Source organism: Crotalus tigris, unplaced genomic scaffold (assembly GCF_016545835.1).
Source record: "Crotalus tigris isolate CLP2741 ecotype Arizona unplaced genomic scaffold, ASM1654583v1 scf7180000019363.1367679, whole genome shotgun sequence".
Classification (NCBI taxonomy): Eukaryota; Metazoa; Chordata; class Lepidosauria; order Squamata; family Viperidae; genus Crotalus; species Crotalus tigris.
This window is the reverse complement of record NW_024097499.1, coordinates 263,459-289,512: the sequence shown is the minus strand read 5'-3', so window position 1 is coordinate 289,512 and position 26,054 is coordinate 263,459. Positions and strand designations below refer to the sequence as shown.

At 34.5% G+C, this 26,054-nt stretch overlaps 1 protein-coding gene across 1 annotated transcript in view; it reads left to right on the top strand.

Annotated features, from left to right (window-relative positions):
• TLK1 (tousled like kinase 1) overlaps window positions 1–26,054 on the top strand; it is an 87,534-nt gene that overhangs the window by 48,599 nt on the left and 12,881 nt on the right. The window contains exons 4-14 of the mRNA XM_039361766.1: window positions 2,025–2,100; window positions 3,171–3,217; window positions 10,243–10,329; window positions 13,508–13,597; window positions 15,576–15,668; window positions 16,006–16,116; window positions 16,806–16,942; window positions 17,491–17,679; window positions 19,108–19,174; window positions 24,155–24,252; window positions 25,903–25,984. Of these exons, the coding sequence (XP_039217700.1) occupies window positions 2,025–2,100; window positions 3,171–3,217; window positions 10,243–10,329; window positions 13,508–13,597; window positions 15,576–15,668; window positions 16,006–16,116; window positions 16,806–16,942; window positions 17,491–17,679; window positions 19,108–19,174; window positions 24,155–24,252; window positions 25,903–25,984 (1,077 nt within the window). The remainder of the gene's footprint in view (window positions 1–2,024; window positions 2,101–3,170; window positions 3,218–10,242; window positions 10,330–13,507; window positions 13,598–15,575; window positions 15,669–16,005; window positions 16,117–16,805; window positions 16,943–17,490; window positions 17,680–19,107; window positions 19,175–24,154; window positions 24,253–25,902; window positions 25,985–26,054) is intronic.

Here is a 26,054-nt window from a genome sequence, read left to right as displayed (position 1 = left end):
CTCTACAATTGTCTACAAGCAGGGGAGTGCTGTGTTGCCTTGTTGGTCTTAATTCTGTGGAATTCTTGCTTTATTTTTCTGTCTTGCTGTTGTTATCCACTATATTGAATAAAACAGGCAGCCATACAAACCTTTTAAATAAATAAAATCTGACACATCTTCACATTCCACCTCCAATTGTGCCCTCTCCTTGACTGCTGATCTGGGTGATTCTGTGATGAATTATGAATTTAGTGACCGGTGGGATGGGAACCTGCCACTTGGCTCTGTTAAGCAGTGAAAGTTAAGGAAATGATTGGATTTGGGACATGAGTAATGACTCCTTAAGGAAGGAATATTATAGCCTTGAAAGATGTGGAGGTGCACTCTTCAGGAAGAGAACATCTAAAGATCTGACTGGTCAGGGCAGTATATGCAATGCTTTGAATCCCTTTTTAGGGAAGATTTTTGCAAAAGGTATTTGGAATGTAGATACATGAGTGCTGGATGAGAAAGGTTACCCTGATCTGTTGCATTCAGATATCAGACCTGAATAAGGGGTGGAAGGTACCTTGCTCCCTTTTGTTGATGCTCTATGTCAAGACCTAAATAAAGGGAGTACAGCTATTTTGGTATTAGATTTCTCATTGGCATTCAGTACCATCAATCATAATATTCTTGTGGATCAGCTGCAAGGGCTGAGATTGGCATAATTTTATAGTGATTACACTCTTACCTGAGTGGACAGTTCAGACAGTGTTAATGATGGGTGAATGAACAAGACCTTGGCTGTTCCTATAAGAGCTGCTATAGAATGTTTTTTAAAAGCTATGTTGAAATGCTGAGATAGGTCATCCATCAGTTTAGGGGATAGGTCATCTATCAGTTTAGGGTGAATTATTATTAGTCTGCTGATGATACCCTGTATTATATCTCTAATTTAGGCCAAGCAGGAGATACAGTAGCTCTCTTGATTTATTATCTAGAAACTGTAAAATATGAAACTGTAACTAACTCCCAGAAAGTTGAAGTTGCTGTTCATCTAGGAAGTTTGCTTGTATCCCATAGTCTGGCTTTAAAGGAGTTGTATCTTATTTCTCAAAGGGACAGGTGCATAACTTGGGGGTTCTCATGGATTCATGGCTCCTGTTGGAGCACCAGGTAGAAGCCATGGCTATGGAACACTCTGCTTATTTCCAGCTGGCCTGCCTATTATGTCCATTTTTAGAGCTGGGGACAGTGATTCATGCCTTCATTACCTTGTAGTTTGATATGTGTGGTGCAGTTGACTTAAGGGTGTCCTTGAAGACTATCCAGAAACTTTAGTTGGTACAAAATGCAGCAGTCTGTATGCTGGTAAGCAAGAGTCACTAATGCAGTTGATACATGTTGTACATGTTGTAAATGGTGTGTTGTACATAGTATGTTTAGGTGTGTGTTATGTATGTGTTTCACTTTGAGAGCGGGCAACTAAATTTCATTTTTGATGTGTGCCATTGTTCCCACAGTAAAAAAATGACAATAAAGGTTATCTTATCTTACCTTACCTTATCTTATCTTATCTTATCTGATCTGATCTTATCCCCATATTCTGGTGCTGCATTCTTTGTATGTTTCCACTTTTTCTTTCCTTGGTCAAAATTAATGTATAATTTCATTAACAAATGGAAAGGACTTTAAATGAACTCTGTGGAAAGGCACTTAATGTTTTTTTTTGTTTGTTTGTTTATAACAGAGTAGATGTATTTGTTTAGATACCAATATTTAAGGATATTTTTGGTATTTCTATACAAGCATTTTATTTTTTTGTTTAAATTATCTCAGATAAATTCTGAGTGCTAATACAATGACATCATATTGGTAATTATGTAATTACTCACAGATGGTAAATAGGTAATTACACAGTTTTCTCTTACAAAAGTAATATGTGAGTTACAGAAGTAAATTACACATTTTTCCTTCTTTTTGGTACAGATATACAATATGTAGATTAATTGCTAACTCTTCTTATTTGTTGGAAAAACATTTTTTAATTTTTTTGCCAGACTCCTGAGAAAAAACAATTGGAGTCTTCTAGGGGTAGAAAAAGGAAAGCAGAAAACCAGAGTGAAAGTAGTCAAGGTAAGATATATTACTATGGAATCATTTTGATAATATGAATGAAAGTTGTCAGATGATTAAAATGCCATATTCAGTAAAGGTTCAGCTTTTTGAAATATTAGACATTGTTGTGAGTCTCTTTCTGTTTCATGGTTCCTTTAATTATTATCCATATTTCATAGTTGGATTGCCAAAATTAAAAAAAACGAAAACCCCAGTAATTAATATTATAACAGAACTGATACCTATCAATTGTTATTAAGTTATTAATCCTAACAGTATTTTGAAAAGATAGTTGTTTGAATAGCTCTTTATTTTTATGATTGCCAGGTAAATATTTAACATTATGCTCATATTTTTCCTTCAAATGTTTTAAATATTTTGTGAGACAAAATAAAATGTTAATTTAAGAAAAAAACTTATCATGATGGCATTAAGTAAAGATTGTTCTTATGCAATAGACTTTCAGGCCTTTTAAGTGAACTCCTTTGGAAGTATCAGAAGAAAATATTTTCAAATTCAGAATTTTGATTAGACATTTTTAATTTTATAATTGGTAAATAATATTTTAAAATTACAATGCTTTAGTCTTTAAGAGCCATAACAATAAATAACTAATCCATTTTTTCCATGCTGCCAGTTTCCTCTGCTTTGCTCCCTAAATTTATTCTGCTAAATATATTTCGAATCATAGAAAAATCATAGAATCAGTTTGAAAAGATATGAATAAAAGTTAAATATAATTATTTTAACAAGAACATATAAAAACAGTAAGCTACACTATTTCAAAATTCATGCTATTATAAATCTGTTAGTCATGGATTGTAGTTTTGTTTTCTGCAGCAAACTAATTGGTGCTATTTTACAAACTTTAGCCAACCTTTATTATATGTAAGTCAATTGTAAGAATAAATCTGGGAAAACTAGATTTTTTCTCATACTTCCCTTTCTCAAGTAGATATATTTAGGCAAATTTTATTTAAATATTTGCCAGATTAAAAAGAATATGCTGTAAGGAAACTTTTTAGGAAATATAAACTACACTATTTATGTTTTTTAACTATTTTTTCTTAATCTTGATTTTATTTCAGGGAAAAACATTGGGGGACGTGGGCACAAAATTAGTGACTATTTTGAGGTAAGTTCAATTTTAATATAAATTATTTTGATAGATCTTTTATTTTGATTCTGATAAAAAGTATCCGTACATTAAAATGTACTTCATTTGATAGGAAATTGCCTGATATCTATTTTTAAAAAGTAGTTTTTAAATGGAGCTTATAATATAGTTTTCATAGCATACATAAATATTCATGTACAGTAAGTGTCTAGAATACAAAATTATATTTATTATTTTAAGTATTACCAATCCAAACCATTGCCTGCTGGCTTCAAAACTATTGCCTACTGGCTCTAAATTCTTTTATTACTAACATATATTGTGCCATATCAGAGAATAGTAAGCACAGTAGGCAATCCTCAACTTAACAATCACAATTGAGCCCAACGTTTCCATTGCTAGGCAATAACACTTGTTTTGCCCCACTTTACTACTTTTCTTGCCACAGTTGTTAAGTGAATCACTACAGTGGTTAAGCTGGTACTATAGTTGTTAAGTGAATCTGGCTTGCCCATCAACTTTGCCTGTCAGAATGTCGCAAAAGGTGATCCTATGACCCTGGGACACTGCAACCATCATAAATACCTATCAATTGCTCAGCGCCTCAATTTGATCATGTGACCATGATATTGATACAAGACCTTTTCTTTGCTCCCTAAATTGATTCTGCTAAATATAGTGCTCCAACTGTTGTAAATGTGAAAAATGGTCATAAGTCACTTTTAATACCATTGTAATTTTGAACAGTTACTGAACGAATGGTTGTGATTTGAGAACTACCTGCACTCTTTACCATAGTTTCTTGGTTTAAAAAAGTTACTAAATCTTGTCATATCGAAAAGAAGGAATAGAGCTTAGTTTGTCTTCTCTGTTGTGGCTATATACCAAAGCTTATTCCCCCACTCATTTAAGCTCATTTAAGGGTCAAAGTTGAGGCTTTTAGTTATTGATTATCACCCTTCTTGCTGCTACCAACACATTAAATCACCAAATCGCTAGATTTTTAAAAATTATTTCTAATATTCCCAGCCAAATGTCTGATTCCTGAGTACATTTTATTTTTATTTATTATATAAGAAAATTCATATGGCCACCCAACTTCCTCTCGATGACTTTTGGGCAGCATATACAAGGATAAAATCCCCATGCAGAAACAATACGAAAAGCAATAACTCTCCCTCTGGCAACAAAAACCAAATGAGCAACTTGATGGACTCCACATCATTCTGGCCCATTGGCAGAGCCACATCTTCAAGGCATTGTGAAAGAGTGTCAGAGTGGGGGGCCAATCCTATCTTTGCAGGGAAGATGTTCCACAGGGAGGGAGCCATATGGACTTACACGCTTGATATGTATTTAAACTTAAACCCATATTCATTTTCAGTGTGTTTTCCTCAGAGAAAAATAAACCTAATCTGTTTAATGTATCCATTTATTCATTTTGAAATGAATAAATAGAATGATGATTATAGCCTGGATAGCCTGGCTCTTTGTAATTCCTCTCTGAACATGGAGAGGTATTGAGATCACCCCTCCGCCCAGGTGTATGTTTGCTTCTCAGGAAGAGACCATGAGATGACGGTATCCAGTGGCTTTAGAGTTCTAGGGGACAAGAGAAAGTCATCTTTTAGCTCAACCACAGTCAGTGCCTTCAAAAAGACACTGCATTTGCATATTTTCTTTTCTAATCACTTTTGGAAATTGCTTCTTAACCATTTTTCAGCTGTTGAGCACCTTAGAGTCAATAGGTTTTATAGCACTGGGTGAGTTTCCTTTGATGTTAGTGAAAGAAATTTTAAATACAAGTTCAAGGGCTTTCTTTTGGACTTTTAACATTTTTTTGGAATAAATAGCAAAATGACGATTAGAATTTTTCTTTTGGAAAGTTCCAAACAAGCTAAGAGTCTAGATTGATTTGGAATTCATTATGGAATTAATCATTAGAAACTTACCATGGAAAAATGCTCTTTTTTTAAAAAAATGATAGGTTGAGATCTTGAAGGAAGTCTCTAAAGGGGCTAAACGGATTACTGTTAAAAGAGAAGAACACTAGAAGGAACTAAAGATTTCTGTTAAAGGAGAAGAACAATTAAAGGATATTTTTGAACAATGGACTCAGAAATTAATCTTAAGGGTATCTGCCTTTATAGACAGATTGTGTTTAAAAGATATTTTGGAAGGAGAACAACTTTTATCAGGAGAGTGAAACTGATAAAGTAAATTTTAAAATGATTGGTTACAGGAACATTAGGAAAAAAGATGCTACACTGGATATACAAATAAATCTAGCTAAAAAGGATATTCAAATAACAAGCCAAAAGAATGACCTGAATAACTTTTCTATATTTAATTTACAAAAAGAAACTTACTAAAACTTTGAAGTATCTTGTGAGAAGGGAAAAAGAAAAAAATGAAATCAAGTTCTAGTATATTTGAAGAGATTAAACATCAAGGTTATTCAAAGTAAAAAGAAGGAATATAAAGTTGGTTTAGCTGATTAAGATTATAATAGATAATGTTTTTATCTCTGGGTAACCTTTAATGGACTTTTTATGATCAGGACTGAACAAGGAGGCTTGTTTTTAGATAAGAGTTGGAATGTGGGAAGAAAAGATCATTTGTTGTATTTTAAGAGAAGGTGATAAATTATTAAAATTGTTTAGACTTGTGATAAAGAGTTAATTCATTTATATTCTATTTTTCTTTTTTCTGTACTTAACATTTTTCTTTCTTAGTTTTGTATCTTTTTAACTCTAAATAAAATTACTGTAAAAACAAATTTGTATTAAGATCTTTGATAATTATTAAAAAGAGCCAAGAGATAATTGAAATAAGCAACAATTTATGTTCAATTCCTCAACGTTACCCAAATGTCTTACTAAGGATGCCAAAAGTTCCCTACCAAATTAAATATTATAGGAGAGAATAGAAATCTTGAAGAGTTCCCCACTGCATCTTAATTACAAGGGAAATGATCCTATTGCAATTAGCAGAGCAGAAAGACTAGAATAAAGCTCTCATATTTGTTTAAGCCACTCTTTGGGTTCTTCCTTCAGTAGTATCAAGTATCTCCTACAAACCTAGTGGCACAATTACATCTCTCAACTGGCCATACTGTAACAAAATTGGTCAACTGTCAGCATTCTTTAGTTCCTTTCCTTAAAACTCTGCCCTCTGGTAGAACTTAAGAGGCATGTTCTTTCAGTTGAGGCACCTGCTCTCTAGAACAGCTGTCTCCAACCTTTCCGGCTTAGTGGACTGCTGCCGGCGGCAGGAGGGGAGAGGCGATGGTTTTGCACATGCACAGCGCTTTCATAAATGCAGTTTTGTACCGACTTGCCCACTACTTCCATGGCCCAATTCTGAGTGGGCTTCAGCTTGGCAATGGGCCACAGACCGGGGGCTGGGGATCCCTGCTCTAGAACAGTCTCCTCCACCAACATACAGTTGATCCCAACTCTTTTGGCCATTAGGAGACCTTTTAAGCCCAGCCTTGTATATTGGAGCCAGGACGGTTGGATTTCCCATCATAAAATAATAATTTTAAATTGCTGATTGCCAACTAAGGGCTATTTATTGTTTTATGTTGTTTACCTTTTTTGGTTTATTCAAACCGCCTAGTGTCACAGTCTTTGAATTTAAATAGCAATGTATATATCTTTCACCCCCATTCCATAATCAGCATATAATTGATTGCACTCCATTATTGTTTATAATAGCAGTGGAGCCCTTGGTGCAAATAATTGTTTCAGGTTCTTTCAATTAATTTATCTTCATTCACAATGCAAAATTGTGAAATTATTTTTGGCTTTCAATCAGGCAAGCTAAAAACTGAGGCTTTCTTACAACATAATGCTAAAACAGGTGAGAGTGGATTGGGTATTCTGAATCTCAAATTGTATTATTAGGCTGCATAGGTGAGAGATATTTTAGGAATTGTAGCCAACTTAGAACCTGCTTTGTAGTTTGTTTTGGTCTGAATAGCAAATTTCAAAAGGAGGATTAAAAGTTTGACGTGTTATGCTGATCTTATTAAAATGACTATCAATTCTACTTCCACTCTATTTTTAAGTGAACTATGGAGGCTTGGAAAAGACAACAAACTTGCTTATCTGTCTTCATTTCATCATTTATATTACTTATAGACAATCTTTTCTGCATAAAAATACTTGGAAAATGGGATAGTACAAAAGATGACATGATAAGAACAAAAGATATGTATTTCAAGACTCAGATAAAACATTTCAGGGAAAAGAATAAAACATTTCAGATTTCAATTTTGAATCATTACTGTTGCTACAGTAGTCACCTACTTTTAAATCAATATAATAATAAGCCAGGAGTAGAATTTTCTCACAAATATATGGAAACCAAACTATAGATACCTGCTTATTACTATTAGTTTTGGGTTTTTTCCTTCAGTCATCCCTCTGTGCAAACAGTAATCAAGGATCCTATAATTTTAATGATCCTATATAATGAGTTTCTTTGACTTGGTTTAGAAGTTATGCTAGAATAACAGTTTAAGAGCTTGTGTATTGTTCTTGAAAATTATTGATGCCTTCCCTTTCGCTATGTGTTCTCAGTTTTCTCTCCCAATAGTTGGTATTTTCTTACATTTTCTTATTCTGTTTAAAAGTAGGTCCTTATAGCAATTTAGGGATCAAGTTGTATTATTTTTTTTTCCTCACCTGAGAAAATTATGGCTTCTTTTTGATTTAATTATGGCATAACATTTTCCAGATAGATAGAACTCATTTTTCATTTAATCATCTCTCTTACCCTAGGCCAGTGTTTCTCAACCTTGACAATTTTAAGGCATGTGGACTTCAACTCCCAGGATTCCACAGCCAGCATTGCTGGCTGTGGAATTCTGGGAGTTGAAGTCCGCATGCCTTAAAATTGTCAAGGTTGAGAAACACTGCCCTAGGCTTTGAATGATTAGAGCTGAAAAAAAAAATCTGAAGTTGTATTAGGCATCCTAATACATATTAGGCAAACCTTTGGATATTTGGTGAAGAAGCTGGCTAAATTAACACAACTTCTTAATTAGAAATCCCCAGCTGTTCCAAGACTAATACACAAATAGTTTGGCAAGAAAGTATTAGCGTAGCTAAATTTCCTGTTAACTTCCTGTGCCTACATTAAGAGAAGACTGCGTATTAAAAATGTATGGCTTATTTTTCCATTTAGTCATTGATAGGTAATAGTGTTGGTCTGAATCCAGTAGTATATAACCAGACTTCCCTTTGCACTATGTGGTTTTCCTTCCATCTTTCTTCCCTGCTCCCTTCCCTCTGTATGTGCCTTGAAATCAGCTCTGTAAGATTTTCTGACATCTAATAGAGATTGGGGGGATTCACTGGGAATACATTCCTGCTGATGGATGCTACTCTTCCTGTAGAGTGATATTTTTAGTAATTAAAGTTCAGCTTCATTTTCATTGTGCTCATTTCATATCCAGATGGTACTTAATATCAGAAACTAGTCTAAAATTATAGGTCCTGATTTACCCACTAGTGTTAAAGAAAATTTAATTGGGGCATCTAATATTAATCTTAATAAGGCTTTGTTGAGCTTATATTAGCTTCCGAAAGGCAAATTTGTGTTCAGTTTTTTTAACCATGCAGTTTTTTTATTTGTGTTATTGATGCCCTTTCAACATACATGAAGTTAAGACGTAGAACTTCATTTGATGGCTCACCTGTGCTAGCACTGATAAAGTTAAGCCAGTGGAAAGTTTGACAAGCCACTCTGAATTCTAAACTATACATATAGTTTAAAGCAGAGTTCCCCAACCTTTCCAGCTTTGCAGACAGGAGGGGGGGGGATGGTTCCACACAAGCAGCTGGCAAGCATGCATGTATGCGCAGCTCCATTCGCGTGTGTGGTATGCATGCGTGCCTGATGCAAATGAAGCATGCATGCACGCACATGGTTGCCTCCTTCTCATGCACATGGGGATGCGTGAACACGCGCTCACCATTTCTGCAGCCCAGTTGCAAAAAGCTCATGGCCCACTAGTGCCAATGGGGCTAGAGAACACACAGTTGGGATAGAACCCATCAAGTGGCTTGTCTGATTGATTGTTGTTGCTGGGGGAGGTATGAGGAGTGAGTTATTATTTTTTATTGTTTGTATATTGTAGTGGTGGCAAACCTATGGCACGCGTGCCAGAGGCGGCACTTAGAGCCCTCTCTGTGGGCACGCGCGCCGTTGCCCCAGCAGAGTTCACCAGAGTAGCAAGCACGTGGTGTTTGGAAGCGACAGGGCAGGAAGTGAGTGAGCAAGCGGCGTTGCCCCCCCCAGGGATGCCCCAGAGATGATGAGGGACTGGCCCACACCACCTTGGCCCAAGCCACACTCACCCAGTCTGCCGTGACCACTGCAGCCACACCTACCCAGTGAGCCACGTCCCCTGTCCCCCCGAGAGCACCACAATCCTGATGCAGCTCTGGCACTTTGCAATAAATAAGTGGGTTTTGGGTTGCAGTTGGGGCACTCGGTCTCTAAAAGGTTCACCATCACTGGTATATTGGGTTTTTATTTTTGTAAGCTGCCTAAAGTCACTAAGAGTGGGCAGCAATACAAATTTTCTTAAATAAATAAGTGTTACATGATGCAAGAACTTCAGAGACAGCACCTAAATCAAACAAACTGCAAAAATCTTATAAGACGGGTTATTTATATCTCTTGAGAAGATATTTGTTTTTTCGAAGCAATTTCTTTTAATATTTTCATTGTTGTATAGTTTAGGCATGCCTAGAATTTTGTAGCATTCAGAATGTAGCAAAAGTGAAGTTAAAAAATTTGAAACCATTGTACAAAGCTTTCAGATCGTGTCATTGTTGTTAGTGTTACTTTTGTCGCATTTAACATCAATAATAATAATCTAATAATCACACTTATTAAGAATAAAGCCAATAGTACATGGGAAGCAACATTTTTGCCTTAACTGGTAAATTATAATGGAGAGACAAGAGTTGATTATTTGCCATCAACTGATGCTTAAGTAAATAATACATCTTTTTTCCCCCCCTTAGTATCAAGGTGGAAATGGGTCTAGTCCAGTAAGAGGAATGCCTCCTGCAATTCGTTCTCCTCAAAATTCACATTCCGCCCCTTCTTCTGTAAGTTTAATCTATAGACATCATTATGGTCAGCATCCAATGTAGAATGTCTTGTGCACCTTAGAAACTAGTATTACAAAGACTGTTTTTATATGATGTTATTTGAGCAAAATTGTTTATCCTGTTGTTTTATGTCTTTACTGACTAATTATTTGGCCATAAATCTGTACAGAAGTAAAATTAATTTCCTTTGTTTATAATGTCTGGGGTGAAGTTAGCACGAGGTACCTATAGGTCGATGCTTCTAAGAAACACCAAAATTCATATTATGAAGGGCCATTGCAAGGAAATGTAAAGAAAGAAGTCTAAAAATAAACTAAAATGTTAAATGTTGTTCCATAACCTAAATAAATTTAAAGTCCTGAATGTTTAAATGTGGTCCATTGAGTCCTACTACTTCACAGTGGCATAATCTTGGAAGATGAAAGCTTATTTTTACTGAGGAGTTTTGTGGTTGCTTTTGTTTCATCAACTGGGAGGAAACATTTATAAGCTATTTAAAAATAAAAAACTTAAAATTCAGGGAGGGAAGCTGCAATATCCAAGGGAGGTAAACAGTCTTTGCAATTATATCACATATATATAAGAGAAAGTACCCAGTTTTTTTTTTTTAAATATTTGTAGTTGCCAGTTTTACTTGGGAAAAAAGATTTAGCTGAGAAGAATCCCCATCCCATTTTTTTTCTTTTTTTGGACATTTTATTCAGCACTGATAAAAGTTTTGCACTTTCATTATTATCATGAATAGCAGATATTTTAAAACCAGACAAATCTTTACCATCTATAACCGTATCCATGGATAGTGCATCTTTTCTAGCCAATAATCTAGCAAAGTGAGTAGCATTTATACTTCGGTGAATTCTCGGAATGTCCTTATCTGTCCCTTTGTCTGGGGCTTCATAAAGCTTCAGACAGCTAAAAATAGATAAATCAACTTAGTTCATCAATAGCAATAAGACTTCCTGATTATTGTCTGGTAAATGCCTTTCATCCCACATCTATTTTTAGTTACTTGAAGTTGCTGCGTTGCTTATTGAAAGTTAACACAATTTCGACTTACTGTAATGGATGATAGTTGCTACTGGAAGAATTTGAAGCTAGCAAATGCTCTCATTGTTTTTTCCATTGTGTCTCTTTATAGTAGGGGAAATGTAAGTCAACCAGCTTTTAAACAAAAAACATAGTACTATGGGAACATCTCTACAACAGTGTTTGGAATTTTCATGGCATAGTTATTGTATTTATATAGTGATGTGTAAAGTGTTTCTTTCTTCAGGAGTGATTATATTCAGTGCATGAAAAATCAAATAAATTTCTTGATACTCTGTGGTATTTCCAAGATGCTTTATTTTTACTGATTTTTTTTTAAAAAAAACCTTAATGTACTTTGCAATAATATCTCATGGTTTTTGTGCATCATGGATACCTTTAAATTTGGAGGATGAAAAATAAAACTCTTGCCTGTTGTCTAATTGTCACCCATTGAAAACCCTAATGCAGATACATAACTCTCAACAGCTTGCATACGGGTTGATTGATTTGCACCAGGAGTCACATGATTTACAGTGAGGGAAAAATTATTTGATCCCCTGCTGATTTTGTACGTTTTCCCACTGACAAAGAAATGATCAGTCTATAATTTTAATAGTATGTTTATTTTAACAGTGAGAGACAGAATAACAACAAAAAAAATCCAGAAAGAATAACAAAAAAATCCAGAAAAACGCATTTTTAAAAAGTTATAAGTTGATTTGCATTTTAATGAGTAAAATAAGTATTTTTAAAGATATTTTATTAGATTTTATAAGGGATAAGGTCAGTGTAGGTAGTGGGTGGGATTCAGGGTGGGGTTCAGGGAGGGGGTTGGGACAGGGGTAGGTACAACAATGGGGTTGCCCCCAATAACCTTTCAAGCTTTAATAAAATAAATATTTGAATCCCTATCAATCAGCAAGATTTCTGCTCCCAGGTGTCTTTTTTATTTAGTTTTCTTCATTTATAACATAAAATATGAAAATACCAAAGCAAATAGTAGGGGACAAAGGAAGAAAAAGGGAAAACAAAAAAAGTGTGAAGAAAGGGAGGGGAAGAAACAAAAGGCATTGATTTCCGACTCTTTCTGTTGCAGTAAAATCAGACATTAAAATTAAATTTCAACTTTTTACATTTCTAGAATAGCATGCGCTAGCCATTTCTGTATTGGCAAATCAGTCTAATTGGTAAAACCTAAAATCATAGTATCATTTTTTTCCATCTCAAGCACAAAGTCCAGAAGCAGTTTCCAAGTAGAAACAAAAGTACTTACGTTCTTTTCTTTTATCAACACAGTTAATTTGACCATCTCTGCTAATTCCCTCAGCTTTTGTAACCATTTGTCCGGGGTAGGAATTGAGGTATCTGTCACTTTTATATAAAGAGCAATCTTGCTGCTGTCACCATATATAAAATCAGAATTCCAAATTTTTTTTTGCTCCCAGGTGTCTTTTATACAGGTAATGAGCTGCGATTAGGAGTATGCTCTTAAAGGGAGTGCTCCTAATCTCAGTTTGTTATCTGTATAAAAGATACCTGTTCACAGAAGCAATAAATCAATCAGATTCCAAATTCTCCACCATGGCCAAGATCAAAGAGCTGTCCAAGGATGTCAGGGACAAGATTGTAGACCTACACAAGGCTGGAATGGCCTACAAGACTATCCCCAAGCAGCTTGGTGAGAAGGTGATAACAGTTGGTGGGATTATTCGCAAATGGAAGAAACATAAAATAACTGTAAATCTCCCTCGGTCTGGGGCTCCATGCAAGATCTGACCTCGTGGCGTTTCAATGATCATGAGAACAGTGAGGAATTAGCCCAGAACTACTAGGGAGGATCTTGTCAATGATCTCAAGGCAGCTGGGACTATAGTCCATTAAAATTATAGACTGATCATTTCTTTGTCAGTGGGCAAATGTACAAAATCAGCAGGGGATCAAATAATTTTTCCCCTCACTGTAATTACGTTAGTAAAACAGAGCTATTTAATAGAGAAAAGGGGCGGAGGGTTTTATTTGTTTTACCAAACCTTGGTGGTGGAAAAAGCTGGTATGTATCCAAGCAGCCTCCCCTTTCAGACAAAACATTTTTATAAAGATATCCTCCAGTTTTCTGCTATATGATAAATACTATTTATTTATCTAGGTTCGACAAAACAGCCCTTCTCCTACGGCATTGTCTTTTGGGGACCACCCTGTTACGCAACCCAAACAGTTATCATTTAAAATCACTCAGGTATGTATCTTGACTTGTCACTATCTAGTTAGTGCTAAGTAAATGAATGAATGAATGAAGGCATTCTGTGTGGATTTCAACTGAATCCTGGCAAGACTGAGTGGCTCTGGATTTTGGGATCCATAGATGTCAGAACTATGCATCCCTGGTGCTGGGTGCAGTTTCATTGCCCCATACAGACCCATTGTGCAATCTGGGGATCGTCCTTGGCTCACAATTCCGGCAGTTGTGACTAGGAGGACCTTAACACAACTTTGTCTTGTATGCCAGTTGCGCCCGTTCATGGAGTGGCAGGCTGTGGTCACAGTCACTCATGCCTTAGTCACATCCAGATTGGACTGTTGCAATGTGCCCTTGAAGAATGCCCAGAAGCTTCAGCTGCTACAAAATGCAGCAATACGTGTAGTTAGGTGCACTCCTAGTACAGCGTGTGTTCTACCTCTGCTCTGTGGGCTGCATTGGTTGCCAGTTTGCTTCCGAGTTCAATTCAAAATGCTGGTTTTGATCTATAAATCTTTTCATGGCATAGGATTAGGTTATCTGAGGGATATCATCAATTAGGGACCTATATTTGGTGAGTTCCACACAACACAAACCTTCTGTGCCATATCACCTGCCTTACAGAACATTCAATTCCCCTGAAATTAGATTAACTCCTTCCCTTTTGATATTCCAGAAAATTACCTACGACCTGGTAGCCAGTCATGCTTCGATAGCTCCATTGCTGAGCTGGCTGTTTTTATTCTCTCTTTGCCTAGATTTTGTGTGTCTGGTTTTGTTATATTTACTGTTTATGTGATTTTATATTTTTATATGTGTTTTTATATATTTTATATATTTGTTGTGCACCGTCCAGGGTTGTCTTTAACAAGATGAATGGCTAGATAAATTTGATTGATTGGTAGGTAGGTAGGTAGGTAGGTAAGTAGGTAGGTAAATATCTTTGGATCTTGAAATTTGAAATTCTTTTTATTACACTGAGGGAGGGTAGGTAGGTAGGTAGGTAGGTAGGTAGGGAAGGAAGGAAGGAAGGAAGGAAGGAAGGAAGGAAGGAAGGAAGGAAGGAAGGAAGGAAGGAAGGAAGGAAGGAGCTGTCTATGGGATTAAACAGTGATGTTTTTACTCTACCTGGTTATGCCATGGATTAAATCTGAACCTTCTTTGTGAGGGATGCAGAACTATAGTCCCCCTATCTCTTTATATAGACAAGTTAATTTTTTTGTCCTTAAGTCCAGGCATAATGAGGGAAAGAGGCAAGAATCTTCCTCCAATACTGGAAAATCTTACTTTGTCATCTTTCTGATTTTTTTTTTTTTTAATTTCCATAGATACTCACTATCCTACATAAAGATGGAAACTTAAAATATAAAATTCTTAGAAAGCAGAGTTGAGAATCTACTTTCACATTCTGCACAGCATACACTGCTCTGATTATAAGGCTGTTTCATTTTTGTTAAAGATTAAGACCTAAAAATCTGTCAATGGACATTTTGTCTTTATTAGTACATCTGAGTTTTTTTAATCTCTGAAATTTCTGTTAAAGTTAAATTTTTGACTGGAGCTTGAACTGACTTTTTTGTTGACACAAATCATTTATGGCACATTAACATATTTCTTAGTTGTTCAAGTCAAATAATAAAAGCCATTAAGATACATTTGCACTAATAGGGGTGGGGAGACTGATTGCCCTTTCTTTTCCTTGGGTTTGGAAGGTTTTGGACTTTCTGTTGTAAATTGTAGTTGCTTGGAGTTTTTAATGCATAGGGACAACCTAAATATTAGTCAGTGCTCTCTAAATAAAACACAGAAATTTATATAGTGCTCATTTTTTTCTCTGTATTCCTATGGGAAATTGTTGTCTTGCTTGGGTGAAAGAGACCAGTAATAATTTAGAAAGGTCTGTTATGATATTCATTTAATTTGCTGGGTTTTTACATTCTCTCCTCTCTCTTCCCCCACTCCCATTTTTTTTATACAGACTGATCTCACAATGTTGAAATTAACTGCACTTGAAAGTAATAAAAATCAAGACTTGGAAAAAAAAGAAGGCCGTATAGATGATTTGCTCAGGGTAAATGTGATAATAAGATCAATAGAAATATTGGGTTACATGTGCTAAATTAATGGAGTAGGAGAAAATATATGCTGTTTTAAAATGGTAACTTATATAGTTGTATTTGACTCAAATACAAAAACAAAATGGCATAAAATTTGCTTATCGTGTTCTAAATATAATGTCCTCCCACATTTCCATATGCTTAAAGTGAGTTCTTTAGCCTCACTTCTGCTGCAAATTATTTTGTAAATAAATGCCAAGGTTTTAAAGAAAAGATACAAAATGTACTTTTATTTATATGCAATTTATAATCGGTATTCATAATATGTATATACTTTCATTTAATCCTCAGGCTAATTGTGATCTACGACGGCAAATAGATGAACAACAAAAGTTACTTGAAAAATATAAAGAAAGATTAAATAAATGCATTTCAATGAGCAAGAAACTTTTAATTGAAAAAGTAAGTTGGATTGTATTTTATTTGTATTTAGAATGTTATGGAGGGGACACTTTGCTTTGACCTTGTAAATAGAGGATGGGACCAGAAGTAGTTCAACCAGTATTGAGTTAGTAAAAGAATCTTGAGATCAAAATACTGACAGAATTGCTGTGATTGACACCTTGTGAGAGTTCTCCGCTTTCCTATCTATAGTCAGACAGATGTTCTAAAATCAGGGCAGCTGATAGGTGGAGCAGTTTCCAATCAGTGAATAAAACACTTTGTGGCTACCTTGACTGAATAAATTGGTATCCCGTGGCAGCCATATTGTGGTGAAATCCATAATTATTTTTTAACAATTCAGTTTTTGAAGTTCTCACTTTTAAAAACATTTGTGACCCTGTAGTACGGCATTTGTGATACTGAAACATGATATTCTATTTAGCTTTGGTAATTTCAGCTGATATACTAAGTGACAGAAACAAGCTGTTGTTTCTAATCTGAGAAAATCTTGAATAAAGATTATTGGGTCCTTACACAATAAATAAAAGCAATAAAATTAATATTTTAGGAAAAATAATTGTATAACATTACAAAATGCTTTAAAAAGGCCACAGGGGAACATATCTATATTGTTTTTTTATTAGTAGATAAAATTGCCTTTTCAGAAACAGTTAAGTCACACCTCTTGAATATTTTCATTTCTTTAGAGCACACAAGAAAAGCTGGCAAGCAGAGAGAAAAGTATGCAAGACAGATTACGCCTTGGGCATTTTACAACTGTTCGACATGGTGCTTCGTTTACTGAACAGTGGACAGATGGCTTTGCATTTCAGAATCTTGTAAAGTTAGTCAATGTTTTGTTTTTAAATTGCTAGTAATATCAGTTCCCTGGAGTGGTTGGTTTATATTAGTTCAAACAGCTAATTTTATACGCAGTAGTATTATTCTGTTTTGAAAATCAAAAAGACAGAGTACTTAGATTAATCAACTGCCCTTCCTTCCTTCCTTCCTTCCTTCCTTCCTTCCTTCCTTCCTTCCTTCCTTCCTTCCTTCCTTCCTTCCTTCCTTCCTTCCCTCCCTCCCACCCACCCACCCACCCACCCACCCACAATTAGTTCCCTCCCTCCCACCCACCCACCCACAATTAGTTGAGTCTAATTTAAAAGAAGAATATTGACCACTTTGCATAAAGTTTATTATAAACATAGATCAAATAACTTGCTGGTCTTTTGTTAAAGATCTCAAATCCACAATGTAGGAGATCTATGTGTAATTAGTCTGCATGGTTGCAATAAACCAAAAGCAACAAGTAAGGCAAAAGTTAATAAAACATGTAACTTGTTCTTAAGAAGTACGATTTCTGCAATTTAAAGACAATGTTTTGATTTGCAGGCAACAGGAGTGGGTAAACCAACAAAGAGAAGATATTGAAAGACAAAGAAAACTTCTGGCAAAACGGAAACCTCCAACTACAAATAATTCTCAAGCACCCTCTGCCAATTCAGAGCCTAAACAGAGGAAAAACAAAGCCGTGAATGGAGCAGAAAATGACCCATTTGTTAGGCCCAATTTGCCACAACTGTAAGCTCAGAACATTTACTTAAAGACAAATGGATGTATATAGGGGCATCTGTGGCAGGGTCAGCAATGCCAAATGGCAGGCATGAGCAAGAGATCAAAGTATCCCCTCCCTCCTTTAACAAGCTTTAGAAAAGGAAAGGTGTTTGATCACCTGGTCATGCCCATAGTTTTGATATTGTTGATACATACACTCCACATGTGCACATGTCAATACAAACAGTATAAATGGATAAAGCAGCACTCAGTCTTCTTTGTGTGGGAATTCATTAGTATTAAAGTGAATGGGGTCATGTATAGAGTGGAGTTATATTTTCTTCCAATTTCCAGTGTGTACTGAACACTTAGATTATTTTTAAGGTTATTTCTGTAACAACATTTTTGTTACTTGCTTGCTCTCCCCCATACAACTCAAAGAAACTAGGAACTAATTCTTTTGATCGTGCTAATTATAGCTTCTCCCACCTCTCTGAAAAAGAACTTGTTTCTTACATGATCATTTTGGTGGCAGATATGTAATAAAAATTGTTTTCTATAAATACCCATATTTATGGAAATGTATAACTTAGATTAGACTAGGTTTTATTGGTGGGTAAATTAAGTTAATGCAGTTAAGTACAGCATCTGAATATACTTTTAAAAATAAATTCATAGAAGGATTTTATTCTGGACGAGTCTTAAAATCTTGTTCCTGATCTGTAAAGTTTAATCTCTTAAAAACTACTATTTTTAGGATAATCAGTGGTTTAGTGTTGAAATAAAGCATAGTTCTTAATGGGTAATCCCACATTATTAGATCTCCAGTATTATTGAATTATTTCTAAATTAGATTAAGACTCTAGTGTCACCATTATTAGTACCACTTCTCTTTATCTAACTAACATATGAAGCTCTTTAGACCAAAAATACTGAAGATACCCAACAATGCAGATCAGTATTTGGTTCTCCTAGAGATGAGAGAGAGAGAGAGAGAGAAGAAGGGAATTAATTTGGATTCTGAAGTACTTCAATTCTAATTCAACTCTTGCTTATTCAAGAGGCAATTGTTTTTGCAAAGTCTGCAGAATAGGGCTGGGTACACTTCAGTATTGATTTGGGGGGGGGAGCATAGCTTTCTCAGGTTTGTTAAAGCAGATTGATTTTTTTTTTCGGAGTTCTAAATGAACCTAAAAAAAGTTATGGCTGCTTTATAAGTTGCTTGAACTTCAGTAAATAGATTTCTTAAAACAATTGCTGGACCCATGCAAAAGTCTGAAAAATGTCAAACTATTTTAGTGAATAGCATTTGGGTCAGATCAAAGCACAAGCTTTGTTTCCTATCATTTTAAATCATGTACAGGCTTCTTTGTATTTAGAATAGCAATGTGTTTTATATGCAGTTATATTTTTCATTGATTTTAAAAATCTTATTACTTTTATTTACTCTTGTAGGCTAACACTAGCAGAATATCATGAACAAGAAGAAATTTTCAAGCTTAGATTAGGACATCTCAAAAAGGTATGTAATGTAATCAGTTTTCCTAATCCACTCTTAGTTTTGATTACCTTGAAGTGCTATAATCACACAAGAAACCACTCTATTAAACTTCATCTCCTGTGTCTCTTCGTTCCCTTAATTCTATATTGTGCGTGTAATAGCTATTTCATTTTAAATGCTTGTAAAAAACATCATTATGTATCAACAAGCACAGTTATCCATAGTACTGTGTACAGTGAACATACACAAGTAAAAATAAATGTCATCAAGCCAACCTGCAGTGTTCGATAGATACTTGATTTCATTAAATAATTTTAAAAAGTTACTTTTTCATGAAAAGATATGTTCCATAATTCAAAGAAAAGATTTGGTTTTGAAATTCATGTTAGATTACATTTCCCCCTTTTTTTAACTTATACTAATTCACATTTTTCCAAAATTCATTTAATCAGTCTTTTATTAGTCATCCATAACCACATTTTCCTAAAACAATTTCAATTATTTCCTAGAATTGCTGATATTTATACATTAATGAAGATGCACATTTGAATTAATTAGCTTGCTTAAATGCCAGTTGCAGTGAATTTCTAAACAATGTTTTTGTTCAGAATCATGGCAGCTGATTATTTTTAAAAGATTGTTTTTTGTGTGTGGTCAGTGCTGCAATTTTTTAACAACTAATCTTTAAAAACTAGATTTTTCACTTGTCTTTTCTTTCACAATTTCTTCAAGCTATTTTCTTTAGATCTATGATTATTTTCATTCTCATGTGATTGTTATGCTACTTAAACTTTCCCACTCAGTAGTTGGAGGTGAATTTAGAAAAATAAATCCCATATGTTTATTTATATTTGATATTATTACACACACACACACACACACACACACACGAATCCTAACTGTATATATATGTGAAATCAGAAATATAAAAATATTGTATTGTTGTAAGTCATCCAGTCGCTTCAAAACAAGATGAGCAGAAATAAAAAGAATAATAAAAAGAAATTAAGTATGTAAAAATCGTATTGATTTAATTTAATTTTTCATTATGGTTTCATTATGACTTGCCTTCCTTTGGTCTTTGAAAGTTTCTTAATAAGTATTTTTACTTCAGACAGTCCATTTTTCAATATATTTGCATGAGTCACTTTTAAGGAGATCCAGTGTGTTCCTAGCCACAGCTACTGTTCCAGGATTCTGTTTTATAAATAATTGTGTATAAGTATTAGAATAAATCAAAAAATTAGTACAGATCTGCCTCTAGCTTACATAAAACCTTTTCCAGTTTGGCAAAATATAATTCCTCTTTTATGGGCTCTGTTGCTAAGCAGGCTAGGATTGGGCAGGAGACTACCAAGGAATACACAGACTATAAATTAGATTACAAGGTCAAGAAGCATTCTGGAGGAAGGCAATGACAAACCAAATCCATGCCAATAAAAGTATATGGATATGTTCATGAAATACCAAAAATTGAACAGTTTACCAAATAGTAATATTTTTGTTCTTATTACTTGCCATTAAAGCTTCTAAATCTTGTTCAGATTTTTCTATCTGAGAAGAAATCAAGAGCCATTTTACGAGTTCCACTATTAACACTGCTAAACTATACTGTGTTAATGTTTGTGTGTATGTCTGTGTGTACACATAATTTTATATCAATGATTTCTGACATCCATTTTATTTATATTAATATTCTACTTCATATTCATTTGTTGTTCAAATTATATCAGTTTTCTTTTAAGCAAAAGTCTCATTTGTATTAGTTGATTTTTAGTCTCTGGGTAGTGTCATATTTTTAAAAAATTCAGAAAAGTAGTTGGTGTAGTTAATCAGTCTGAATTAACAAAACAAAAACAAAAAAGAAAACAAGAAAATGCACAAACCAAACCAAAATGGATTTTTGTGCATTTTCCGCGCTCTCTCCGCTGTTTTGTATCACTACACATGGATAAGCATGGTTAAAGTTTCTTCAGTATTTAAAATAAATTATAAAAAGTTTTGCAGAATTTAACCAATCATGCTGGATTCGTTTGGTATTCTTTGTACCATTTGATATGATGGTGATTGTACACTTGTGCCCATAGTACCTGATATATACAACTATATTGTTTGAATGGGCTTTAATTTGCATATTTTCTTTTGGTTTCCTGTCCTCCAACTTGTATGTATATCCCAAATGTGCTGTAAATGATATTCTAGGCCAGTGGTTTTCAACCTTTCTAATGCTGTGACCCCATAATACAGTTCCCCATGTTGTGGTGACCCCCAAATGGGTGTGGCCACCAATAAGAGGGAGTAGGACAGCTAGGGAAAAGGGAAAAAATTGGTGGACAGCGTGGTTTGGCGACCCCCGTGAAATGGTCGCTCGACCCCAAATGGGGTCCCGATCCACAGGTTGAGAACCACTGTTCTAGGCCTCCAAAGCACATCTTTAATGATCTTTAATGTTAGAATAACATTTTGGAATATTCAGAACTAAGAATGATAGATAACACAAATCATCCTTAATATGAATATGTTCAAATATGAGAATTGATACCTGAATACATGAAATTAAATAAAGGATTGATGTGAACATAGTACAGCACTGAAAAACACAAAACAGTTTATCATAAGGGTTTACTGTAGGTTCTGAAGATTTTATACAAAAGAGAAACGGATTGCTTAAGATTGCTTAAGATTCTAACTTGCAGATAACTAAATCCTTTTCTCTCTACTTAATATTATGGAGCATAAATGTTTTCTTGTAGGTACAGATGTAGTCTATATTGTTGACAATAGATATGTCTACAGATAGTTAGTCAGTTAGCAACTACTTGTTCAGCGACTGCTCAAAGTTACAGTGGTGCCGAATGAGTGGTACTTATAACCTGACCTTAAAGTTGTGGCCATCACAGTATCCTTGCTTGTGGAAAGAATAGAAGGTTGCCAACTAATGTTACATTTTTATATTATCTGAGCTCTTTAAGATCAGCAACATCCAAAGAAAAGGTAGAACAAAATAGTTAAAAGAGATCTATTATATTTTTCATTGTTTAAAAATGATTAATTTTTAGTTTCTTGAAGAAATCTTGATTAATTTTAAGCAGTGAGTGGTATTGTATATCTCCAGTATTATCTGGATTGAAGTCCAAAGTAGATATTGGTTATCAATTGTGTCATACCAAGATTGTAAATGAGAAATATGCTGGAGAAATTGACACATATAGCAATGTATATATATGCTTGTCATTGAGTAGGACTAATTTTGATTGGTCAGTCAGGCAAACTTTTCATTTACTTACTTATTTACTTTCATTTGAAACTAGCTGCATTTCAGTTTGTACTATGAAAAAAAGCCATACAGCTGGAAAAAATAATTTAAGCTATTCAATATACCTTCTTGTTCAATGCAGCTATCTAAATTAAGATATTTCTGACAGATGCTGCCTGACATCTGCTTGAACACACCCAGTGAACAAGTGCCTACTCTTTCTCTGTAATTTGTTCAAAAGTAAAACTGCTCTTATTGTTAGAAAACATTTTCTAACAATTCGTTGCAATTTAGCTTTGTCTAGATAAATTCATTACTCCATGTTCTCCAAAAATCTTGATCTTCTTTTATGTAACAATCTTCAGGTATTTAAAAAGTGCTATCATATCTCCTCTCATTCTTTCCTTATCAAAATTATCAGTTTCTTCACTTTGTCTTGTAGCTTAGTTTCTAGATCTAATTGTCTGAATCCTTTTGCAGTTTCATCCTGAGAACTAAATAGAATATTCAAAGCTCGTGGGGGGGAGGAATGATCAAGACAGAATAATCTAGAACAGGCACCCCAATCCCCCGGGGCACAGGCCACTACCAGGCCATGGCCTATTTGGAATTGGGCCATATGAATGGCTGGCCGGAGCGCAGACATGTAGCTCAACATGCAAGACATTCCTACAACTCTGTTTTCACTTTGTCATTATGGGATTACTGAGTGTAGATTAGTGAGAAAAAAAATGAATTTCAGCAACTGTAGAATCAGGCTGCAACATAAAGTGAAGGGGGTCTGAATACTTTCTGAATACACTGTATGCTTATTTTGATACAACTAAAATTGGTTTTGCCTTTTTTATAATCCTATTTTCTTTATTCATATTTTTTGTAATTTATTATTAGGCATCCCCTATTCTGTGCCCATGCATTTGATTTTTGTTTCCTAAATGAATTTGGCATTAGTTGCTGTTTACATTTATTTTATTTTTGTTTTATTTTTAACTCTTCTCTTTAATCTATTTTTTTACCCATATTAAAATTTTGAGTTTTATTTCTGTCTTCTAAGAAATTAGTTATTCCACCAAAAATTATGCCATTTGTAAATCAGGAGGTTTTTCAGCCACCTCCTCCAAATAAATCATAAAAATATTAAAGGGTGTTGGATCTAGGATAGAATCTTGTGGCACTTCATTTCCACTTTTTGTTCCAGTTTAATGTAAATATGTGTCACATGATTGTGTGTGTGTTTGTGTAAAATATAAATATAATATTTTTCTAAGATGTCTACATCCATTTAATCTTCTGTCAACCAGCTTCATTAGTCTACTAATCAGTATGTCATATGCATTTGGTAGACGTTTGGCTAAAGGCAGTGATATTATGTCTCCAGCATTTCAACTTGATTAAAAACAAGATGAGGCAAAGTTTTATTCCTGACAGAACCATTTTAATATTATTTACTTTAGAATCTTCCTGGGTATCAATGCAGACATGTCTACAGTTCCTTTGTCCTACTTTCTCCCACCTTTTTTTTTTTTTTTTTTGAAGATAAGAACAACTTTAGCTCCCCTGTAGTCCATATTGCCATTCATTTGTCCTGAGATTGGCTGAAAGCTGTTAATTGGCATCAATAAAAAAATGGATACAACAAATAAAAGTAGTGATGTGCTACTTTTAAAAAAAAATATCACTGCAGTTGAGATGTGGGTAAAATAATTATTTTTTCCTTGTTCATTTTTGTAATGTATATTTTGCAGGAAGAAGCTGAGATACAAGCAGAACTTGAACGTTTGGAAAGAGTTAGAAATCTTCATATACGAGAACTCAAAAGAATAAACAATGAAGATAATTCTCAGTAAGGGTCTAGATTTTAATCTCACATATTCATTTTCTCAATCTTTACTGGCTCTAGGTAAAATGTGACAATCAGCGAAACATACTAACTTCCTAAAGTAATTCTGAAAATTTTATCTTAAAAAAGCAAAATGCACTTATTAATGATGATTTTTTTAAAAAATGGAAAATGTGCTCTTGTTCCTTTGTATTCTTACTGTCTTAAAATAATAATAATAATAATAAAAATAATAATAATAATAAAAAATGCAGGGAGCGGGCTTTTGTTACCTCGCGATCCTCCCTCCTTCAAGATACTTGAAAATCCGCTATTAGGAGATTTAACAAGCCAATTCATTCCTTTTCCACTTGTAATATCCCTTACCCCATTAAATTCTTTATATCCTGAAAGTTTGTGTGGTAGTTCATAGTAATTAAAAAAGGCTTCCAATTTCTTTTTATCCATCTCAAGAGTCCTCTGAAGTAGTAGAAAATAATATCTTATTTTCACATAGTCCTTGTTTACTGCTAAACTAGTTTGGCATTTTGCCATCTGTGTTTGATTTTGGTGGGAATGGCTCTTTCTTTCATGTAAGGACTGGATTAAGTCCCTCCAATTTCATGTACAGGGCTCCCAAATGTCATCAGATTGTAGAGGTTGCAAAGGAGACTATGGGAAAACTATATTCCACAAACTTGCATCCTGTTCTTTTTGTAGAAAGGATGACCCATAGCAATGACTATCTGAAGGTGGGGGTTTTGTGTTTTTTTTAGAATAAAGAGTCAAACCTACAGGTTTTGTACTTCTTGATAAACCTTGTATTATTCTATAACGTGAACATTGTCATTCATGGATTCCCCAAGTTCAATGTTTTTTCTATGAGTAGAAGCAATTCATGAAGCAGTTATTTGGGATCCCTTTCATAGTGTTTTAAATGTTTCCATTCAAGTCCAGTTAGAAATCTTATTAGCTTGGAAACAAGTCTGAATTGACTGACTGCTCATTTTAAAAATCTGGTTTTTTTTAAAAGTACCAAGTACACAGTTAATGACATAATACAGTCTTGGGAGGTGGTGAACTCTCCTTCACTCAAAGTGTTTAAACAGAAGCTGAATAGTTATTTGTCAATTTGTCCTTCTTAGTTGAAGATAGTGCTCTTTCGTCCCATTTCACTTGCTGGGTAAGGTTGCCTTTTATTGTCTCCTCAGTTCCCATCGATTCCCACAATAGTAGTAATTTTGCAAGTATTTTCTGAAAGTTCCTTTCCATCAGTAATTGAATTTCTCTGTTCATTTCTTTTTTTTAAAAAAATCTTATTCATTAACATGAATTCATATTGACTCCCCCCCCCCGAGATGAGTTGCCTGAACTACTAGGGCTTTCAGTAGTTCAAATATATATTCTCACGAGGGCCCCGTTTTAGAAGTGTTTAAGTATAGGAGCCTATTATCCCTCTGCAGGGGAAATTTTGTGTGCTTGAGGAAATGGGCAGAATGTGGGCATGCATCTTACCTGTGGTCCTTTACTAGTAGGAATTGAAATAGTTCAATAAGTAGCTTTCTTCTTCTTTTTCTTTTTTCCCCCTTGCTTGTTTAAAGACTTACTGTAGATAGCGCTAACTTTAAAGCCCTGTCTTGTATATAAACCACATTTGTGCTTAATTTTTTTAAGGTTCAAAGACCATCCAACATTAAATGAGAGATATTTGTTACTTCATTTACTTGGTCGAGGTGGATTTAGTGAAGTATATAAGGTAACTTGTTGTTGTTGTTGTTATACACCGATTGCCAACACACTTCTAAAGAAACCTACCTAAGGCACAG